Genomic DNA, 21,837 nt, shown 5'->3' with positions numbered 1-21,837 from the left:
TGATCGTGTTCTGCAGTTTTTCTTTTTGCAGACTGGTGAACTTGTGCCCATTGTTTTCTACCCAAACCTGATGTTCACCCAGCTGTTTCCTCTTAGTTCCACTTGTTTTTGGATGTTTTTCCTGCATCAAATTCAAAAGGAGATTATTTTTCATAAAATATTAAAACATCTCAGTTTAAACATGCTGTTTTCTGAGCTGAGAATAAAATATGTGAGAGTTGAAAATCATTGAATCCTATTTATCCATTTATTTACATTTTACATAATGTCCTTACTTTCTTTGAAATGAGGGTTTTAAATTGAAATATGATCGAAATATTTTAATGTTGCCTTCTCACCATTTTGGCTGTCCACACACATATTTTGAACTGAATGCAGATGATATTTAAATTAAAAAGGCTAGGCTCACGGCACGGAGAGGCATTCAGGTATTTTCATCAATCTACGAGACACCTGAAATAGTTATCAGTGAATATTATTTGATTTTTTGAAAGCATTCGTTCTAGATCTGACTCAGGAGACAGGCGCGCATCATCCTGCACTTCCTGCACACCACACTGCCACTGTAGCAGTCCTTGCATGCACAGAATGTGCCTTCCATAGATGTGCATCAAATATGTGATCTAGTTCCCCGGAGATCCCTACATATTTTCATATTTCTGTGTGGACGCTCTGCCACATCAGGTTATAAAACCTTCCAACACTAAATCTGCACCAACAATGCTGTAAAGGTGCAGCCCGTGTTTGTGTCCAGTGTATTTCACACTGACTGTGTCACTAATGATCAAAATGAAATATTTCTTTAGTTTTATTAAGAAAGAAGAATAAGATCAGTATTGAATCATCGGTGCATTTATTAACAGGTGATGGGTCTCCGTGCATTCACCTGGTAGCAGTATAAATCACTGCAGAGGCTGATAACAAGCCAACTTCCTGTTTTAGCTGTAAAAAGCGAGGTTCTTCAGGATCTCCAGTGTTTCTGCCTTAGTCCAGTTAAGAGAGCCTTCACCAGCCCACTGAGTGTAGGGATGGAGAGGAACTGGGTCCCAGCCTGCTGCGTCAAACACGTGACCGATGGTCCTGTTGCATTGTTACCTTTACTGAGCTGGACGCAGTCGGGGCTGCAGCCTGCATTGTTGTTGTGATTGCACAGCTCGTTTTTGATACGGCTCATGTCATTGGTCAGTCGTGCTCATGGGACACTATTCAGAATCACATGTGAAATGTTCAAACCAGTTGTTATGTTAAACCAGTGTTTTCCTTTTTCCTCATTTCCACAGAAAAGATCAAAGAAACTTGAGGGTGAAACAATTTATATCAGACATAGCAATTTAATGTTGGAGGTTTGTATCTTCAGTCTTAAATAAGCGTTGTTCGCTGTCACAGCTCCGTTCTTTAGTTCTTTCATTCTTTCGTTCTGTCTTTTGTTCTTTCTAGTTTAACCCTAAAGGGTTGGCATGCACCATTTTCCTGTCTGACTCTCATGCAAGTAGCTTCACTTTACTTTCACATTGTGTTTGTCCGTGTGATAGATGACTGGGAAACATCTCCAGGAAAGTTCACAAACATATGCGTTCGCCGTCCTTCCAACCTCTGTCTGTGGTTCACGTCAGTGATGCTCCTTATAATGAAATGTTGGAGCTCTAGTACGACATAAACACTCACTTCAAACTGTGATTGGTTGAGAGGAGCAAGGCATTGTATTCCTGTTTTATTGGTTATCAGAGGACCCAGTATAACATCATCTCCTGGGCCTGGATTCACAAAACTCTCAAGTACGAGTTTGTTTCCTGGTGACAACATCCTATGAAAAGTTTTAGAATTTTAATTTGTTTTTAAAGAATTTCCCCTTAAGGTTGGGCGTAAAACTGTCACAATTATAAGTTATTCATAAAGTGTCTTAGCTCTGAGCTTAAAAATGTGGAACAAGAGAAAAGTTGAAGCATCAGTAAAGTTTTAACTCAGTAACTGTTAGGCTGGGACTCCCTGCTAATGCACTTTAGGTTTGACTCGGAGCTAAGCGAGGGGATTGTGAATATGAGTCCTGGAGAGATGCGTATGTTACCTTTTAACCAATATCAGCTCCGTGTGTGACACCATCACTGCCCTCAAAAACAGTGAACTTCACTGATAACGTGATCGCAAACCACAAAACGGTCGGGGGGGAAACGTGTTCTCGACTGACTTCGTGCAACAAACAGTTTCAAGAAAGCTTTTCTGACTGTCAGCCGTAAACCCTCATCATGTCACACCAGCCAAAGAATAGGTGTAAATATCTGATCAACAACCCAGTGAGCAGGAAGCAGAGTCTTTGCTGTAAACAGGCTCCAGTCAGTATATTTGTTTCCCAGTCGTTTATGCTCACAGTCTGATATTTAACACTCCAGACTTTGCTGTCATCGTCATTACGTCTCATGGTCATTTAGGACATTTTTAATATGATGAATGTCCTTCATGGTCCTAACACAGTGCTCATGCTGAGATAATGGACTTGTGTTGTTCTGTTTGCTGTGTCCATTGTGCTGTATCATATTCTGTCAGCATCATTTCAGAAGAAAGGGATGACAAGAACCACTGATACTCGTTAATCCACAAATAAAGCATTCATATGTAAAATTAGGCTACAAAGTTGACCTGGACTTGTCATCTATCTAACTGCAGTACATGGCTAAGCCTGATGATTTTATAATGTGTCATCCCTCTCTACAGTTTACTCTGCTGACATGTGGAAAGTCTGTATGTGACATTTAAATTGTTGGCTTTTTTAAACCGTATGTAAAGAAAAACCACTTGATCTCTGAAACACTGTTTCATTCTGCTCAGATCGGCTCTGTTAAGGTGGCATTTTGTTGATCTGGATCAAAACAAGAAATGGATTTTTATGGAAACGTCAAAGCTAACAGTATGTGCAAGAAACCCCAAAACTAAAGGCCTTTTATGAAGAGCCATCAAACATTACGTTTATGGATGTGCCGTTTAAATGTTCTGACTCAACCTGTGCTTATTTTTCACGATGAACTAGTCCAAATATATCTGAAAGCTAACAGTTTTCATGGCAAGTACTCACTTGTTCACATGATAGGACGTGTCTGGGTTCTACATTCAACAGTAATACGACTCTCATCCTGCTCTGAGCAAAGCTGAGGTCTTTAGTAGTTACAGCAGGTAAAGCAGGTGTGTGTTTGTGAATGCTGATGTAAAGCCGTCGGTGTTCCACCTGTGCCTTCCTTTCTGGAAGAATGAAAGTGAAACATCAGAGAGACTCTTTAACCACTGAAGACCCAACGTTTCCATCTCTGCCCACATCCGACATAAACGATAGTCATTACTGTAAATAATAATGGCAGACATGACTCAGAATGAGTTTTGCACTTTTTTGCAGTGGCCATGTTTTTCCTTTGTGTGCCGGCTTTGGCTCGTTCACCCCAGCGTGGATGTGCACACAGTCACCTTTCTTGCTTCGGTTCTGTTAGCGCTGTCATCTGGATTTTTTTGTCAGATTACATTGTTGTGTTTGTTCTCATTAAACATCTTCTGCTGGCATTGATGCAAACCATGATTTGTGAGCCACAGACCTATACCCACTAATCATTAGTAATGCTCTGCTGCTTCCTTTATTACTGCTAACATGAAGCAGTTTGGTTTGTCTGGAAAATCTGTTCTTCCACAACCTCTAAAGGTCAGTGGGACATGGCAGACCCAGCACTGTTGAAATATTTAATATATATTTATAGAAAGTGCAGTCCTGTGTTTTCATTTGCTTTCTTCTCTTGTCTTCCCAACCTTAATCGTTGCCTGTCAGTGTAGTTGTTTCCTTCCATCAACCTACTCTCACTTTTGCCTCCTTGTTGAAGGACCTGGATAAGACCCAGACTGAAATTATGCGGCACCATACCAGCATCAGCGAGCTGAAAAGGAGTTTCATGGAGTCTGTACCGGAGCCTCGGCCCAGCGAGTGGGATAAGCGTCTTTCCACCAACTCTCCTTTCCGCACAGCGAGCATCAATGGTCAGCTCCAACCAGCAGTAAGTCTGATGAGCTCGGTGCAGTGCAGCTCCTGTTTGCTTTGTTTTACTCACGTGAATTACACAAAGTTACCTTTGAAAGCTTTTCCAAGACAGGCATGCTGACGTGTCAAGAGCAATCGAGCAGTGAAATCAGTTCACACGTATAGAATCGCTCATGCTGGCTCACTGACACACTCTCATGACTTACTGGGATGCAGGAACATAACACAGACACTGCTAATGTGTTTGGTGACTGGTGATGGTTTTCCTTGCCATGACAAGTCAGAATGTCTGCTTTGAAACAGCCGCTCTGCACATACTGATGCTCCTCTGATTCTAAAGCTGGCAAAAATCGGTTTCTAAAAGCTTCAGCATTGACTAAAAATGTATCAATCCTGTCTTTTTTCTCTCTACATTTCAATATAAATGTGATAAATAATGAACACAAACTAATCACCACAAAGATCAGTCTCCAGAATTCATACTGTATGTTCCTACGATTATAAATGTTCAAAATAATATGACAGGCGTGCAAGGAGACACATTATGATCAAAGTACATGTGTACAATATGCTTTTGCCACCTGAGTGTGCATCATAAACAGCTGACACACACAGTCACTTGAGTAGAAGTACAGATACTTGTGTTAAAAATAAACAGAGTACTGATTCATCTTGTTTAAAGACACGACAAAGTAGAGACTGAAATGGACTCAAAGTATAAAAGAAAAAGAAAAGTAAACAGTTTTAACACAGGAACATTACTTCAGCTCCGACTGTGATTCTATGAATGAATCCTAAAGATCTTTAATGTAGAACACCAGTGAATTAAAAGGAAAAACTCTGTTTGTTGCCTCCATCGTGGATGGTCGGGTTGCCTTTGTGTGCACGCCTAAAGAGAAAAACAAATGGGATTTGGCAGGAGGGGGAACCTGAGATCAGTTGGAAACAGGTCACAATAACTTCTTCTGTAAGAGCAGGTAGATGTGATCAGCTGAGCTGTGCTCCTTAATGCTCGCTCCTCTTCTGTGATGTTAGCTCGGTGCTGAAATAACACAACCACGGTTCATGGAGCTCTTCACCAAAATGCTGTTTCACTTTAACCTCTGAGCCTAGTGCAATAAATGATGTTTTTGTCTCTTTCATCTCTGCATGTGCAATAAGAACTGATGATGATACAATAATGGATTGTCTTTGAAGAGTTAAATATTTCTTCCTTGTAGACTCCAATCAGTTATTTAAAGTTATTTAAGGTGGAGTGACAGGAAACAATAACTCTGTTGAAATGTCTGAAATCTGAAAATGTCAGAAGTACAAAGTCGAGATATTTCTGAGTTCAGCTGTAAGGAGTAAAAAGTAAAAACAAGCAGTAAAGATGGCTGAAAACTCTACGTATGCACAGTAACAGAGTATTTGTACTCTGCTACGTCTCGCCTCTGATCATAAATATAAAATATGTTTTTAACCAATCAGAATGTGAAAGATTCCAAATTCATACACTGATCCTCCACTAGGTAGCGCTGTTGGCTTTCACCATGTTATTCCACAGGCACAGACACTTTTCAAATTTCCTTCAATGTCGTTGATGTGACGATGGCATGCTTGTGCAGGAGAGCATCTCCACGGCTGCACTTCCATACCCAGCGGGAGGTGGCGTGTAGTCTGGTGCTTTGTGGCCAGGCTGCAGCAGGCCAGCACTTTGCAGCGTTTATGAGCAAAGAATATCACGAGCATTGGTCAGCCAGCTCCCCCGGCTTGTGCTCAGCTGCACGCTCACTATGCTTCAAACCAGCAAACCTTAAGACCTTTGCACAGTACTACAGAGCTTTATGCAGCGCATGGATACCAGAAAGTTTACTACAAGGAAAGGCATCTGTGTGAGCTCAGAGAAGGGAAACTCCAGAAGAAATCAATCAAACATGATAAATAAATAAATGATAAATGGTTGTACAGCTGTGTAACTGGGACAACAAAGGTGGAGCGGAGCAGCGGATTGACCAGCAGCCAGTTTGTGCAGCACAAACAGTGTGTGGTCATCTTATTGTTCATACTTGCACAGCTGCCAGATCATTTTGCTGCTCGTAGCTGTTGTAATCAGGGTAGTGTAGAAAGAGTTTCTGATGCAGCTTTCTTCACACACTGCAGAATTTTCTTATTACAATTATACAGTAACATTAGACATTTACATGTAAAGGTTTCTGTTTGATCCACCTTTTTATGAATCATCACAGGACGTCTGTATTTTGGACAGTTCTATGTAATGAAATGTGTGACAGAAGCTGGGGAACCACCGTCCTGTACACGGTGCCTTTATTACTGTCTGGGCCTTCTTAGGGGTTTGGTGTTTCTGGTAAATTACCCCACGTGGCATGGATAACCCGATCCAAGAACTCGTTCAGGTTCATTCTCTGATATGAACAAGTACGAGGTGTTGCATGGGTGTGCATGCTTCCACTAGAGCCAGTGTTGTTTCAGTGAAACAACATCTTTGGTTCAGCTCTGTTCATCAGTATAAGCAGCACTTAGTTTGGTGCTCATGTCTTGTCCTCTCTTTGTGTAGGTGCTTCAAGCTTTGTGACCTTGCTTCACCTGCCAGTCGCATGGCTCTGTTAATCTGTGCATGTCCACTGACTCTCATACAAACTGTAACAGTAACAGAAACCCAAGAAAACAAACTGAAGGCCAACAGTGCCAAGAGGACTGATCCCCCACCCCTCGTCATCCTTATCCCTCCACCCTGCATCGTTCCCTTCACTCTTTGTTTTCCTGTATCTCTGTCATCTCATTCCCTTTCCTCTGTAGCGTCTGGGCTAATCCCAGCTACGCCATCCTCTTCCTTAGAGCTTCCATCATGCTTCCCTGTGAGTTTAAAAGCTGAAGGTCAGAGAGGAGGCCAGCATATTCCCCTCTGGCTTCTCTTCTACCCACAATTTGAAGACACTGTTTTTATCTCAGAAATTATATTTTACTGAAAATCTAGCCATAGCAACACTTTTTATTTTATTTTTTAAAATATATATATTTTTGCTGAAAGCCTCAGGCAAAATTCTTAAATTTCACATTAGTGCTTTGCTGAGTTATGACATAGTGTATGAAAAAATAAAAATAGCCTTCTCATGATCTCAAAGATATCTAAAGCCCACCATGATGGACCCTGCTCTGTCACCGTACAGACTCCCCAGCCTGTGATCTTTTTACACACTGTTTCATCTTTGGGTGACTGGCTCTTACTGACCAATGAAGGATTGTTATGATTTTTTAAATTTACTGACTTGGTGTATTTTACCTGGAATGAATTATCTAACATTCGCCCTCTCTCTGTCAAACTCATGACACAGAGCAGAGATTCGCCTTCACTAAACCCGACTGCTCTCTTTTACTGTAGCGGTCAGCTGTTTCACTCCGATGCTGTGTGTACACACTCACAGGGATGGACAAATCTATAATTACTCATAGATTTGGATTATATAACATGCAGCTGCCTGATATTAAATTACTCGTTTAACTGAACTTGTTAAAAATCCCATTTAATTACAGGAAAATTCCTGTTTCATGAGTGTGAATCCATGAAATCCACCGTATTGCCCAAAGTGTTCATTCATCTGCCTTCACACACAAATGAACTATGAATTATTCATCCATAGGGTTTAGTTCACCCTTTACCGTTATAATTACCTATAATTCTGTTGTCCATGTACAATGGCTATAAAGGGCTAATCTGTTCTTATTGTGTTTCTGGGAATTTTTGACCGTTCTTCCAGAAGCACATTCGTAAGGTTGGATGAGAAGGCCTGGCTCGCTGTCTGTAATCCATCCCAAAGGTGTTCTATGTGTCGGACTGAGGCCAGTCAAGTTCTTCCACACCAGACTCGCTCATCCATGTTTTTATGGACCTCGCTTTGTGCGCTGGTGTGTAGTCATGTTGCCACCATGTGACCTACCACGTGGTGGCTGAGTTGCTGTCCTTCCCACTTTGTTATAATACCAGTAAAAAGAGACTCTGGACTTATTACTGAGGTGGCATCCTATCAGGGCCCCACGCTGGGATTCACTAAGCTCCTGAGAGAGACCCATTGTTGCACACAGTTGTGTAGAAGCAGTACACATGCCTAGGTGCTTGATTTCATACACCTATGGCCACAGTATCAACTGGAACACCTGAATTCAGTGATGTGGGTGGGTGAGTGAATACTTTTGGCAATGCAGAGTAGGTATAATACACACTATCATCTATCAACACTGTAGAGGTAGATGAAGAAAGGACTGTCACTGTTGTCATGCGTTCAGCAAAGTCATTGTGGTTATACTGTGCTTCTAATCCACAATAATCAGAAGGCAGGTCACTCTGAAAAAGCGGGACTCAGAGGCTCTTGTGCTGTTGTTTTTAAAGTAATTCTCAATAATAAAGACACCCTGAAAGCTTAGTGTTTTCAGACATGAATCTGTGTACTTTCTGATCATCCATTTCTTCTTCCTCTATGATCCTTCCCTCCTGTCATTCGACTGTATTTCACATGTCTGTTCATTGTTATCTGTCTCTCTTGGCCTGCTGCTGAGCACAGCGAGGGAGGCACACTCTGTTTGGACAAAAGGTAAGAGCATGTAGTTTGTCCCCAGAGCCAGGGGGGTACAGACCTGACTGGCTGCTGGAAGAAGATGAGGAGAACAGTGAAGTGGAGTGGGTTGATGATGGTGAAGATGAGGAGGAGGAAGAGGAGGAACAAGCTCACGGTCACACTCTAAAGGTGGTCGTTAATGAGCCACATGAGAGGGGAACTTTGGTCAACTCGCGCGAGCCAAACCCAACCAGGCTTAAGCACTCCAGGATGTCCTTCTTTCTCTCTGGCCTGCTGGTGATGGCCCTGACTATGCTGTGGTTAGCCTTTATTTAAAAGCTAATACAGTGGCTTGCAAAAGTATTCGGCCCCCTTGAACTTTTCCACATTTTGTCACATTACAGCCACAAACATGAATCAATTTTATTGGAATTCCAGGTGAAAGACCAATACAAAGTGGTGTACACGTGAGAAATAAATAACTGCAAAGTGGGGTGTGCGTAATTATTCAGCCCCCTTTGGTCTGAGTGCAGTCAGTTGCCCATAGACATTGCCTGATGAGTGCTAATGACTAAATAGAGTGCACCTGTGTGTAATCTAATGTCAGTACAAATACAGCTGCTCTGTGACGGCCTCAGAGGTTGTCTAAGAGAATATTGGGAGCAACAACACCATGAAGTCCAAAGAACACACCAGACAGGTCAGGGATAAAGTTATTGAGAAATTTAAAGCAGGCTCAGGCTACAAAAAGATTTCCCAAGCCTTGAACATCCCACGGAGCACTGTTCAAGCCATCATTCAGAAATGGAAGGAGTATGGCACAACTGTAAACCTACCAAGACAAGGCCGTCCACCTAAACTCACAGGCCGAACAAGGAGAGCGCTGATCAGAAATGCAGCCAAGAGGCCCATGGTGACTCTGGACGAGCTGCAGAGATCTACAGCTCAGGTGGGGAATCTGTCCATAGGACAACTATTAGTCGTGCACTGCACAAAGTTGGCCTTTATGGAAGAGTGGCAAGAAGAAAGCCATTGTTAACAGAAAACCATAAGTCCCGTTTGCAGTTTGCCACAAGCCATGTGGGGACACAGCAAACATGTGGAAGAAGGTGCTCTGGTCAGATGAGACCAAAATGGAACTTTTGGCCAAAATGCAAAACGCTATGTGTGGTGGAAAACTAACACTGCACATCACTCTGAACACACCATCCCCACTGTCACATATGGTGGTGGCAGCATCATGCTCTGGGGTGCTTCTCTTCAGCAGGGACAGGGAAGCTGGTCAGAGTTGATGGGAAGATGGATGGAGCCAAATACAGGGCAATCTTGGAAGAAAACCTCTTGGAGTCTGCAAAAGACTTGAGACTGGGGCGGAGGTTCACCTTCCAGCAGGACAACGACCCTAAACATAAAGCCAGGGCAACAATGGAATGGTTTAAAACAAAACATATCCATGTGTTAGAATGGCCCAGTCAAAGTCCAGATCTAAATCCAATCCAGAATCTGTGGCAAGATCTGAAAACTGCTGTTCACAAACGCTGTCCATCTAATCTGACTGAGCTGGAGCTGTTTTGCAAAGAAGAATGGGCAAGGATTTCAGTCTGTAGATGTGCAAAGCTGGTAGAGACATACCCTAAAAGACTGGCAGCTGTAACTGCAGCAAAAGGTGGTTCTACAAAGTATTGACTCAGGGGGCTGAATAATTACGCACACCCCACTTTGCAGTTATTTATTTGTAAAAAATGTTTGGAATCGTGTATGATTTCCGTTCCACTTCTCACGTGTACACCACTTTGTATTGGTCTTTCACCTGGAATTCCAATAACATTGATTCATGTTTGTGGCTGTAATGTGACAAAATGTGGAAAAGTTCAAGGGGGCCGAATACTTTTGCAAGCCACTGTACACAAGGAAGCCTCTCAGCATTCATTCTGCACGGTCCCTCGATTATCTAAAGACTGCTTGATTCGAGGGATGTTTACTTTCTGCTCTATCATCAAAATTCCTCAAAGAGACCCAAATAAACTACGAATGAAGGACTCATAAAGAAAAGCTACTCTTTAAAGAAAGCCTGTGTAGCATTTGGTGAATGACCGCCGTGGACACGAGGCACTTTATGCTTGCTCAGCCTTTTCAGGGTCTTTCTTAGAAGAATGGTGGTGGACTGTTTCCAGACAGACATGCCTCTCGTGGAGTCGGTCAGGGTTTTTCAGCTGAAGTGAAAGCTTACAGCTCTGCATGACTAATGCATGTGTAATTTCTTAAATGATGCTCTTTCTATAAAACCTGCATGTTTCAGGCAAAAGGTTTCCGTCCTGACCCATTAATCAGCTTTGCAGAAACCTGATTGAAGTACAGGAACAGTCTTACTGTTGTATGGTAGTTTCAGGTTTTGCTGTGGTTGTAATCTTTTTCAGACGCATATATCTTTAAATCAGACGTGGACAATCATACCAAGGTGAGCCATAACATAAGAGCATCTGCCTTGATATTGTGCGTTTACTTGCTGAGGTTTGTGGGGTTAGAGCTTGTGTGAAACTGACTTTTTTGCTGTGGATTTTGTGTGTGTGTGTGTTAGTGTGTGTGTGTGTGTGTGTGTGTGTTAGGGAGGATGATCTTGGTGCAGAGAGCCAGTTCCAGCTTTGAATGCTGAGGTGATGAGTGCTATTCAGTTTGCATGGTTTTAGTTGTGCTTGTTGGTGTGGTGTTACTGGTTCTCTTAAAGTGGACAAATACGCACTTCTTTTTTTCAGTTTTGTACATTAGACTTTGTATTTTGTATTCTTGACTCTGTAATGTCAGAGAGGACACTGATGAGACATTACACGAGTTTGCTTTTATTGTTTTTATTTATTGATTTAGTCTTTTATAGTCATATGTGTGCTGGAAACATGTCAGACTGATAGAATCGAGGCCTATTTGAGTGACCACCATAAATATCTGCCAAAATGCAAATAATGTAGAGATATTATAAGTAACTGAGTGTGTACATTTGTTTTACTGTGTCTGGCGCTGTAACTAGTCGGCTCTTTGCATTAGACAGCAGAGATGAAGACTGACTGATGCCTCTTTACCTGTCAGGGTTTGTTTGAATCCCTTTAAAGACACAACTGTGTGCTCACAGCCCTCAATACTTGCTAATCTGCCTGTAGTGCCTAAAAAGTACTGACAACATTGGGGATAGTGCGGGTTCAAATGGTGAGGTGACTTACACTACCGCTCAAAAGTTTTAGAACACCCTAATTTTTCACCCCAAATGTCTCATTGCACTCTGAAATGAAAGCATAGTAGAAATAAGCATTTGGAGTTCAAACAGAAATCATGGAATCAGTTTATAGACCAAAGTGTATTCTAAACCTCTGACTCATCAGAGTAGCACCTTTGGCTGATATAACAGCTGAACACACCCGTGGCATTCTTTCTACAATAGAAATCAAATGTTCTCCCATATCAGTAGCAGAAGTTCCCATAAATGTGGAGCTTGTAAGTTGCTTTGCTTTCACTCTTCTGTCCAGTTCATCCCAAACCAGCTGGATGGGGTTTAAGTCTGGAGACTGTGCCGGACACTCCATGTCTGCAAGCTCACCATCTTGTTCTTTGTTCCTGAGGTAGTTCTGGCACAGCTTGGACTGATGTTTTGGGTCATTATCTTGCTGTAGGATGAACCCCTGACCAGCTAGGTCCATACCAGAGCGTACTGCATGGTGCTGTGGTAGCTGTTTTGGTTCAGGGCGCCTCTCACTCTGTACAAGTCACCGACCCTGGATCCAGCAAACAGCCCTACACTATCACACTTTCTCCTCCATGTCTGACAGTTGATGCCACACACTGTGGAACCGTCCTTTCACCTACTCCACGGCGTACAGAGATGCTGTTTGATGAACCAGAGATTTCACATTTGATTCATCAGTCTATAATACCTTATCCCAGTCTTCAGTAGCCCGATGGTGGAGTTTCATGGCCCAGACAAGCCTCTTTGTCTTATTCTGACGTCTTAGCGATGGCTTTCTTGCTGCACCTCGTCCCATCAAACCTGCAGCTCGAAGTCTTCTCCTCACAGTTGAAACTGAGACTTTCTTACTACGACCACTATTAAGCTGCTTGAAGCTGTTGTCCTGTGAGCCGTCGATCACACAGGCTGTTAACTCTCAGAAATTTGTCCTCTGGTTCAGTTGTGTCTTTGGGTCTGCAGACCTCTTCCTGTCACAGTTTGTTTGTGAGCCTTTGGATGGTGAAGGAAACTGTACTCACTGACACCTTGATCTTCTTTGTAATTTCTCTATAGGACAGACCTACATCTGTCAGTGTTATGATGGTCTGTCTCTCTTCCAATTTTAATTGCCTTTTTCTCACCATTTTTGTACCAACACTCTACTTTCTGCAGTACAGTATTGTTCAGCTGATCCTGACGAGGGTATGGCACCACAGTGTGTCCAACACTGCTTTCATGCAGACAGAGGGGGAAGTAATCCAGAAAAGTTGGAGCACCTGTAGGAATTAGCAGCACCAGCTTTCAAGCTTGATCAGCCTCCATTGCTGCAGAACAGCTTTAAACTGTTAATCTGTGTTGTGTTCCCTGAAAAAGGCCTTTTTGTATAATTCAGAAATTTACGTTATTTTACAGTTTTGAGTAACCTTACCTTTTTTTAACCTTTGGCAGCTCAACACTACCTTTGTACCATTTCAAACTATTCATTGGACTTGAACAGCTTGAATTGCAATAAATAACTGGAAACATTGGGGCGTTATAAAGCTTATGAACAATAGTGTACATGTAAATCACTTTGAGTGATCAGTAAGATTATCCTCATCATTGTTGTTATCAGATAATTTAACGTTACAGAAAAATCGTTTAAAGGTTTACAGGTACCAAATTTGGCAAATAGTCTTTGCAATTGCTTTTTTGATAAAGAATATAATTAGAAAATGTTTCTCATATTATATTTAAAAAGAGATTTTTTTCCAAATATTAGTTTGTCAACTAAGTTTGTCTTTTTTGAATGATCTCAGTGTCAAATCTTACACGTTCAAGTGTGGAGGAGTTGACTTTAGGAGTCAATCCTGTTTGTCTGTTTTTAAAGTCTAAATCATGCAAATCAACAGAAAAACCTCTGAAACGTTTCCAGTGGTTTAAATTTGGTAGTAAACAGAGTTGTTGTTTCCTCAGATGAAAATGTGCCCAGTTTGGAAATTTGGCCAATTCAACTGGTTATTAGGCTGTTTTAAAACGAATGTCGTCAGAACATAAGGTGGCTGTACCAAACACTGACAACAAAGCCTGAACTCTTATTCTGGCTTTTTGTCTGTAAGTAGGAGTTGCCCTGTTGGTTTAACTAACTCAGAGGTTCCCAAAGTGTGGGGCCCGCCCCCTAGGGGGGGCGCAGAGCCATTGCAGGGGGGGCGCGGTATGAAAAGGGGGAAAAAAAAAAAAAAAGAGCGCTTGGACACTGTGGACAGGTTTTTGACGGGGCTCCCACACAAACGCAAAGCAGGAGATGAAGCATCGCCAAATATGTTTCCAAACCAACTTCCTTCCAAGCCAAAGACAGGAAAATATGGTGAAGCATATCTTCCCTTTGGCTTCACCTGCACAAGTGCCGAGGTAGGTCTCCCCTGCAGAATTGGTTTCCCTGCGTCAGGAGCAGCGCTGGGCTCTCCAAATCACGGACAAACAGGATCCCACATTCTTGATTTTTAGTTCACAAACACTTCTTGTAATAACTAACTACTCCTGACATTTTGGACATGTTAGCTCTTTATGCAGTAAAGTTACAGCGGGATACAAATAATATCAGGCTGATCCTGCCGTAATTTGTTCCCCCTGTTCAAATCACGGACAAACAGTATCCCACAGCTGTTTATGTGTTTAAACCCATTTTGCACAGAGAGACATTTTTTGAAAAATGTATTGACAGCAATGTTGAATATTATTACACAGGAAAAAAACAACTACACATAAAATAATCACACCGTGACGCCTCTGCCTTTCTAAATGGAGGGACAGTAACTGCGTGTGTATATGTAAGCGTGTAAAACCTGAAGATAGTCAGATTAACAGTATTTTGTCTCTATCTGCCATTCTGCAATTCATCTCATGTAAACAATAACGTGGCGCACAGCGTGACGTGAAAAGAGGCACATACCTTTGACGTTGCGTGACGAACTCTGTGGGCGCGAACATTTTTCTTGTAAAACAAAGGGGGGCCTGGCAAAAAAAGTTTGGGAACCACTGAACTAACTAAACGGTGTATGCTGAACAAATATACACAACCATTGGTAGGTGTGCGCACGCTCAGGTTATCTTGGTTTTTAAGTGTAAATAAATTGAACTTTCCTCGCTGGAAGCAGTGAAGGAGGTTTTCCTGACCATGAAAAAGAAGCTGTGGTCATCTGCAAGTGGTTTTTATCCAGTGGGTGTGCCATTCCCACCACTGGGTTTCTGTTTTTTCAGAATGTACCAGAATTGTTTCTTTAGCTGCTCTTAATTTTCTCACTATTATTCTGATTTCTACATGACTGGTTTCACTTGCACTAGGAGCTCCTTTGAGAGCATGCACCTGCACCTCTTTAACTGTTTTTTTCTCCTTCTAATGTAAAAATCTACGCGCTGCTAACGGAGACATGCCAAACTGTGTTTTATTGTTCTTGTAACAGTGACAATAAAGATCTATTCTATTCTATAGAATGTAAATGCCACACTTTGAATCATCTTCAGACTGTATACTTGCTGCATTTAAGAAGTGTAATGGTAAATACACAGGCTATACAGCTCTTTTCTAATCTAACTGAAAACAGCCAAATGTACCTTTTCTCACACACACAACACTTCTATGTCTTAAGCACTTTCTCATTACAACTCCAATGTTGAAAAAGTTGGGACGCTGTTGAAATAAAATAGAATGCAATGATTTCTGAAACCATTATTTAATTCAGCAATAGATCAAATATGTAAAGAAAGAAGAAAAATACTAGCTCATCCTGAATTAAAGATGAGTTGTTAGACTTTTGTTAGAGGACCATTGTATAAAGAATTCTGGCTTTTCAATTATTCTGAATCTTCAGTTTCATATTTTTCATTTAATGTTTTTCCAAATATTTTGAATTGGTAAGAATTCTAGACTCAACCTAGACTCTATCAACCCATGCTGTTGTAATAGGTGCTTTACATGGTTTAGCACTGTTTTCTTAGTTACTATGTTGGTCTAAAACTTACATTTCAGCACTGATGGATCCTTTCCAGATGTGCAAGTTGCCAGATTCATAGTCAGTAATGTATCCCCATACATCCAGCTGAATGATGCCTCTTCATCTCGTCTTTAGTCCAGGTGAAGTGACGTCCACATTTGCCAAAAAGAAAACAAATCAGATGTTTCTGACCACACAACAGTTTTTCCACTTTGCCTCAGTCCATGTGACATTTGGCCCAGATTCAGGATGATGTTCACATACAAAGTCAAACTGCATATGTGGACCGCACCGTGAGCCGTTTTCACATTCCTGGAAGTGTTCCCGAGTCTTTGCACTGATTTCCATGACAGAATCATGCCTGTTGTTAATGCAGTGCTGACTTGGGGAGAAAGGTCTCGCTCACCCAAAATCCTTGTGCACATGGATTTCTCTAGAACCTGTTGATGCTATTACATACTTTAGATGATGAGAAATTTGCAGCTTTCACAATTGTTTGTTTGACAAACAATTGTTTTGTAGCTTGTAAATGCAGTTTTTTTGCAGAGTGGTGCCCCCCTGCCTGTCTGTACTTCTGAGAAACTGCCTGCCTGCTCTGCTTATACTCAGTCATGTGACTGCCCTGGTAACAAATAGCCTGTTTGTCTGCCTCATGTTCCCTCAGGTGCTTCTTAAACAATGATTTGTGGGGATTTTCAGACAATCATAATATGATAATGAAAAGTACAGCCTCACAGACTAAGCTCAAACTGACTTTTGTGTGCACTTCATGCCAATGTGGACACGCTTATCAGTGGCTGTGTACATCTACTGAGCATGCACCATCAATAATAGATATATATTATATTCTGTTAAAGAGCTGTGTTATAGCAGGAGTGGCGACATATTTTAGCGTCTCTTTTTTCCGCCCCACTAACATTTCAAAGGGAAATGTTCTGGTTGTTAAAAGGGAACATTTTCTCTGTTTAAACATTTGGTATGATTTCTGTGTTCTATGAATAAAATGTGTTTATGGGATTTGCTAATCATTGCATTCTGCTTTTATATTTTACTCAATGTTTTTAGAATTGGCATTATTAATCTCGTGCTATTGTCACACTTATGTCGATGGAATTGATAAGAATTTAGCGATTCCGATTCCATTATTGAGATCACTTATCAATTTAATTTCTTATTCACTCTCACGAGGTTCTCATCGTCTCCACGTTGAGAGCCAGCACCATCACTGAGCAGCGTATGAAAGAAATTGCAGTCATGCACGTTAACTGCATGCTGTGTGCTCACACGTGTTCCTCCTCTTTGTTGTGATCCGTGTAGGTTCATTAAGCAAAAAAGTCATCATTACAGAGAACGAGTAATGCAAAATGTTACTTAATTACTCCCAGGAGAAAGTAATCATTATCCTACTGGTTGCATTACTTGTGTTGTGTTTCTTTGTAAAATGACCTGAAACACATTATCTCATAATTTAACAGCTGCTTCTAGCTTCTAGCTGCTGGTCTGGGGTCAGCATCACTCGGCTTAAACATCATTCTGGGTTTTGGCTAACTTAGCATTAGCATGCTGTGCAGAGCGCCATAATGGAGGTGTCCTGCCTACTGATCATAAGCTCTGATGTGGAATGTGTGAAACTATGAATACAAGCAACCGAAGTTGTTTTCCTTTGCCGTATGCTGCTGAGGAAAAACTGAAGGAGCTCAAACATCTGGAGTGAGCTTAAAGAAAAACTTCTCAAAGCTCAAAGGAGCTAGTTGATGTGGTTTTGGCAGCACATGAATCCCCATAGATCATTGTTGGTGGTTTTCTGGGAATGCCTAACAGAGGGGAATGTGACGCAGACCTAGAACATGCCGGGGTGATCTTCAGAGTTCTCCATGAAAAGCTAGAGGATGTGGCTGAGGTCTGTATGGCTGAGAAACTATCAGCGATTGTTTTGGTTCCCTTTCACCCGGTGGAACATTTGAAGGAATACTACTAAAACTGGGCAGAACGCTGATGATGCTGATGATGCTGGTGATTGTTCCAGCATTTTAACAGCCATAAACCTAATGTGGAGGAGGGAACCAACTACAGGGAGTGCAGAATTATTAGGCAAATGAGTATTTTGTCCACATCATCCTCTTCATGCATGTTGTCTTACTCCAAGCTGTATAGGCTCGAAAGCCTACTACCAATTAAGCATATTAGGTGATGTGCATCTCTGTAATGAGAAGGGGTGTGGTCTAATGACATCAACACCCTATATCAGGTTTGCATAATTATTAGGCAACTTCCTTTCCTTTGGCAAAATGGGTCAAAAGAAGGACTTGACAGGCTCAGAAAAGTCAAAAATAGTGAGATATCTTGCAGAGGGATGCAGCAGTCTTAAAATTGCAAAGCTTCTGAAGCGTGATCATCGAACAATCAAGCGTTTCATTCAAAATAGTCAACAGGGTCGCAAGAAGCGTGTGGAAAAACCAAGGCGCAAAATAACTGCCCATGAACTGAGAAAAAGTCAAGCGTGCAGCTGCCAAGATGCCACTTGCCACCAGTTTGGCCATATTTCAGAGCTGCAACATCACTGGAGTGCCCAAAAGCACAAGGTGTGCAATACTCAGAGACATGGCCAAGGTAAGAAAGGCTGAAAGACGACCACCACTGAACAAGACACACAAGCTGAAACGTCAAGACTGGGCCAAGAAATATCTCAAGACTGATTTTTCTAAGGTTTTATGGACTGATGAAATGAGAGTGAGTCTTGATGGGCCAGATGGATGGGCCCGTGGCTGGATTGGTAAGGGCAGAGAGCTCCAGTCCCACTCAGACACCAGCAAGGTGGAGGTGGAGTACTGGTTTGGGCTGGTATCATCAAAGATGAGCTTGTGGGGCCTTTTCGGGTTGAGGATGGAGTCAAGCTCAACTCCCAGTCCTACTGCCAGTATCTGGAAGACACCTTCTTCAAGCAGTGGTACAGGAAGAAGTCTGCATCCTTCAAGAAAAACATGATTTTCATGCAGGACTGATTTGTTTTTGTTTGGTTTTTGAATGTCAGAAATGTATATTTGTGAATGTGGAGATGTTATATTGGTTTCACTGGTAAAAATAAATAATTGAAATGGGTATATATTTGTTTTTTGTTAAGTTGCCTAATAATTATGCACAGTAATAGTCACCTGCACACACAGATATCCCCTAAAATAGCTAAAACTAAAACAAACTAAAAACTACTTCCAAAAACATTCAGCTTTGATATTAATGAGTTTTTTGGGTTCATTGAGAACATGGTTGTTGTTCAATAATAAAATTATTCCTCAAAAATACAACTTGCCTAATAATTCTGCACTCCCTGTAAAGACAGACAAATGGTTGTAATGGACGCTTGCACTCAGTAAGGAATAACAGAACTGCATTAATATATTGAAATGCAATGTCTCATCATTTCCACAAACACTGGTCGTTTCCAGCTGCAGGTCTTCACTCCTACATTTTTGCAGTTTAGGAAACATCTCGTGCATGGCGTTTGAAGGCAGAGCACTGCAGAAATTGTGGCTTGATTTTTATTTTCTACCAAATGAAATGTTGTTTTGTGCAAACATTTGGATGCCATTTGGAATACTTTGTCCTTTGTAGTTGCACACTTCATTATTTGCCTGCAGCTGCTAATTATTTTTTAAGTCCGTTTTTGTGCAATGGGCAGAAACAATTCTGCAACATTAAATATATTATGGCATAAAACATGGGTTGACATGCGCATTTGAGGACCTGAAGGCTGATTGTGATCAGATCAGAGTGATGACAGAACTGTGTGACAGCATGAGAAAGGAGACATAATTAAGAATAGATTGTTGCCCAAAACGCAGGAACATGATGAGTGAACAGTGCAGCTTGACAGTGACAAATTATAATGACATAAACTATATTTTCAAGTTATCCTTACTTTACTTCTAGTGTCTAAAACATTTTAGTATTATACAAAAGTTTTATTACATACATACAGCAAGTTGTGGAATCATGCAGACAGATCATATTTCTGTGTCACAGAGGTTTGGTACAGATTATTTGTCTAGCGTTAAGGTGCACTCAGCTTCATGCCACACTTTTATCTAATCACACTCACATTTATCTCGAATAAAAAAAGGCTTTGGTAGATTCAGTTATAATCATTAGAGTTCCCTGTTAGACATGTTGTAAGTCAGGGATAGATTTTAAACATGCTGGTTTTCATTAATGCATTTCCCAGTACAACAGTTACATTACCAGTTGCCTTAGTGAAGTGGGATTTAAGGATCAATTCATAGTTTAGTAAGAAATCCAGCAGGATAGTTTCTGTGTGTATAAATTTGGAACAAACAGATTTTGGATTTCTTTCCCTTGAGTTGTATAACAGTTACAATGCCACAGTTTTTTGTTGTGTCTTTGAAAACCCTGAGAGTTTATTGCTGTTTATCTGATTTCTGCAGTCTCCTGTGCTAAAGACCCAGACAATCACCATCTCAGATGTTACCAATTCTGTAAGAGGAACTGCAGCCTACAAGGACATACCCTTAGTTCACACTGCAACCAAGACCATCACATACGAGTCAGCTCAGGTGAGGTGAATTTGAGACATTTCCCCCTTACAAAAATATGCATTTTACGAATTATTTTCTCAGATTAAACACAAAGTATAGCTTTTTTTTTTTTTTTTTTTACTTTGTATGCAATGCTACTACACACTGTCTGGTTTTCATAAGCCTGGCCTAAAGTTTTGGCCCTAGTATTAAGGAGTGGTGAACATAATGGTCTTAATACAAGAATTAAATTAGGTGTTTGGAAGCAGACTGGTGGGCTGAAGTTCTGGCCTGGAATCAAAGGCCCAAAGCCACCACGGTCAGAGTTATTAGCCTGGTACAAACAGGGAAAGGTGGTCACTCAGAAGAACAAGCAGCCTTCCTGGGAAAGGCTTTTCACCCACCTTCATAGGCCTTGGGTCAGTACGGAGTGTTTCCACAGCAGATCCTGAGAGTACTGGTTGGTCACCTGCTAATTACAGAGTAGGCTTTTCCCCCTCCCGTTATTTACAGGTCCAGCAAACTAGCAGTTTCCAATCCAGTCTATTATCACAACAAATCCATGTAAATCTAATTAAAATGAATCCTCTGTCTGGTAAAATGTAATTATTTACCAGGTTAAAACTACTTTCTTTTAAAATATCTTTTTCCCTCACTGGAGTCTCCAAGTCCGACCGGCTTCAACCTGCTGCTGCAGTGTCCTACAACCTCCCTCCTTCCTGTTTCTCTCCCCTTTACAGACAAGGGCTCAAATCATCACCAATCCACTAGTCCCTGTACTCGACTCCAAATAGCTGGACTAGAGTGGAATCTCCACTTCCACAGGGTGTGGCCTATATCTCACACAAAAACGCAAAAGCATGCAATAATTGAAATGCAACTCTTTGTTTAGTGGCAGATTCGATTCTACAACACTAGCATGACCTGCTAAAAATTAGGTCAGTCATCTGTTAAACACAGGGCTGGGATTCAATCCCAAATTCCTTGAAATGTCTGTGGGGCAAAACAGCTGATCAGATCAAACCTGCATAGTAGTGAAACTGTAAAAAGTTTTCAGTCCTTTACACTGTTACCAAACCAAACCAACATTTTCTAGCTTGCGTTGACGCTGTATAATACATTCTTAATTCGGTTTTGTTTTTATGTCAGCTCTCGATCGTGTCCTGTGATTGGTCCAGTTTCCAGGAATCATCAAAAAGTAATGAATGGATTTGCAGTATTCAGCACCCTCCTTATTACAGCCTGAGCGTCTGTTATTTATTTTCCCACTGTTGTGACTCCTGTGAACACTTGTCTGGTTTCCCCTGTCAGACACTGTTATTTAAGTTTCTTCAGACTGACTCTCTCCAGTGCAGCACGCTTCTCTCCTGGAACATAATTATCACTTTCTCTGCTTCACCTAGAGAGCTGAGGGACATTTAACCAAACATTAGTGGGGGTGTTTGGGTCTATCTGAGCCTGTGGCGATTACAGAAAATCCAACATAAATTACTTTAACATAAATGTTTAAACATGACAGGGCTTAAAGCGATTTCTACTACAGATACTTTATCCTCCAATA

At 41.3% G+C, this 21,837-nt stretch overlaps 1 protein-coding gene across 5 annotated transcripts in view; it reads left to right on the top strand.

Moving 5' to 3' along the window:
• epb41a (erythrocyte membrane protein band 4.1a) overlaps positions 1 to 21,837 on the top strand; it is a 53,524-nt gene that overhangs the window by 25,983 nt on the left and 5,704 nt on the right. For 3 of the 5 annotated variants that reach the window (XM_039605922.1, XM_039605920.1, XM_039605919.1), the window contains 3 exons: positions 1,281 to 1,343; positions 3,855 to 4,025; positions 20,187 to 20,315. In XM_039605922.1, coding sequence (XP_039461856.1) covers positions 1,281 to 1,343; positions 3,855 to 4,025; positions 20,187 to 20,315 — 363 coding nt within the window. The remainder of the gene's footprint in view (positions 1 to 1,280; positions 1,344 to 3,854; positions 4,026 to 20,186; positions 20,316 to 21,837) is intronic. The other 2 variants (XM_031744931.2, XM_039605921.1) reach the window with 1 other exon arrangement.

The sequence above is a fragment of the Oreochromis aureus genome, linkage group 22 (genome assembly GCF_013358895.1).
Source record: "Oreochromis aureus strain Israel breed Guangdong linkage group 22, ZZ_aureus, whole genome shotgun sequence".
Classification (NCBI taxonomy): Eukaryota; Metazoa; Chordata; class Actinopteri; order Cichliformes; family Cichlidae; genus Oreochromis; species Oreochromis aureus.
The sequence above is the reverse complement of the archived record's forward strand: the minus strand, read 5'-3'. Positions and strand labels throughout refer to the sequence as shown.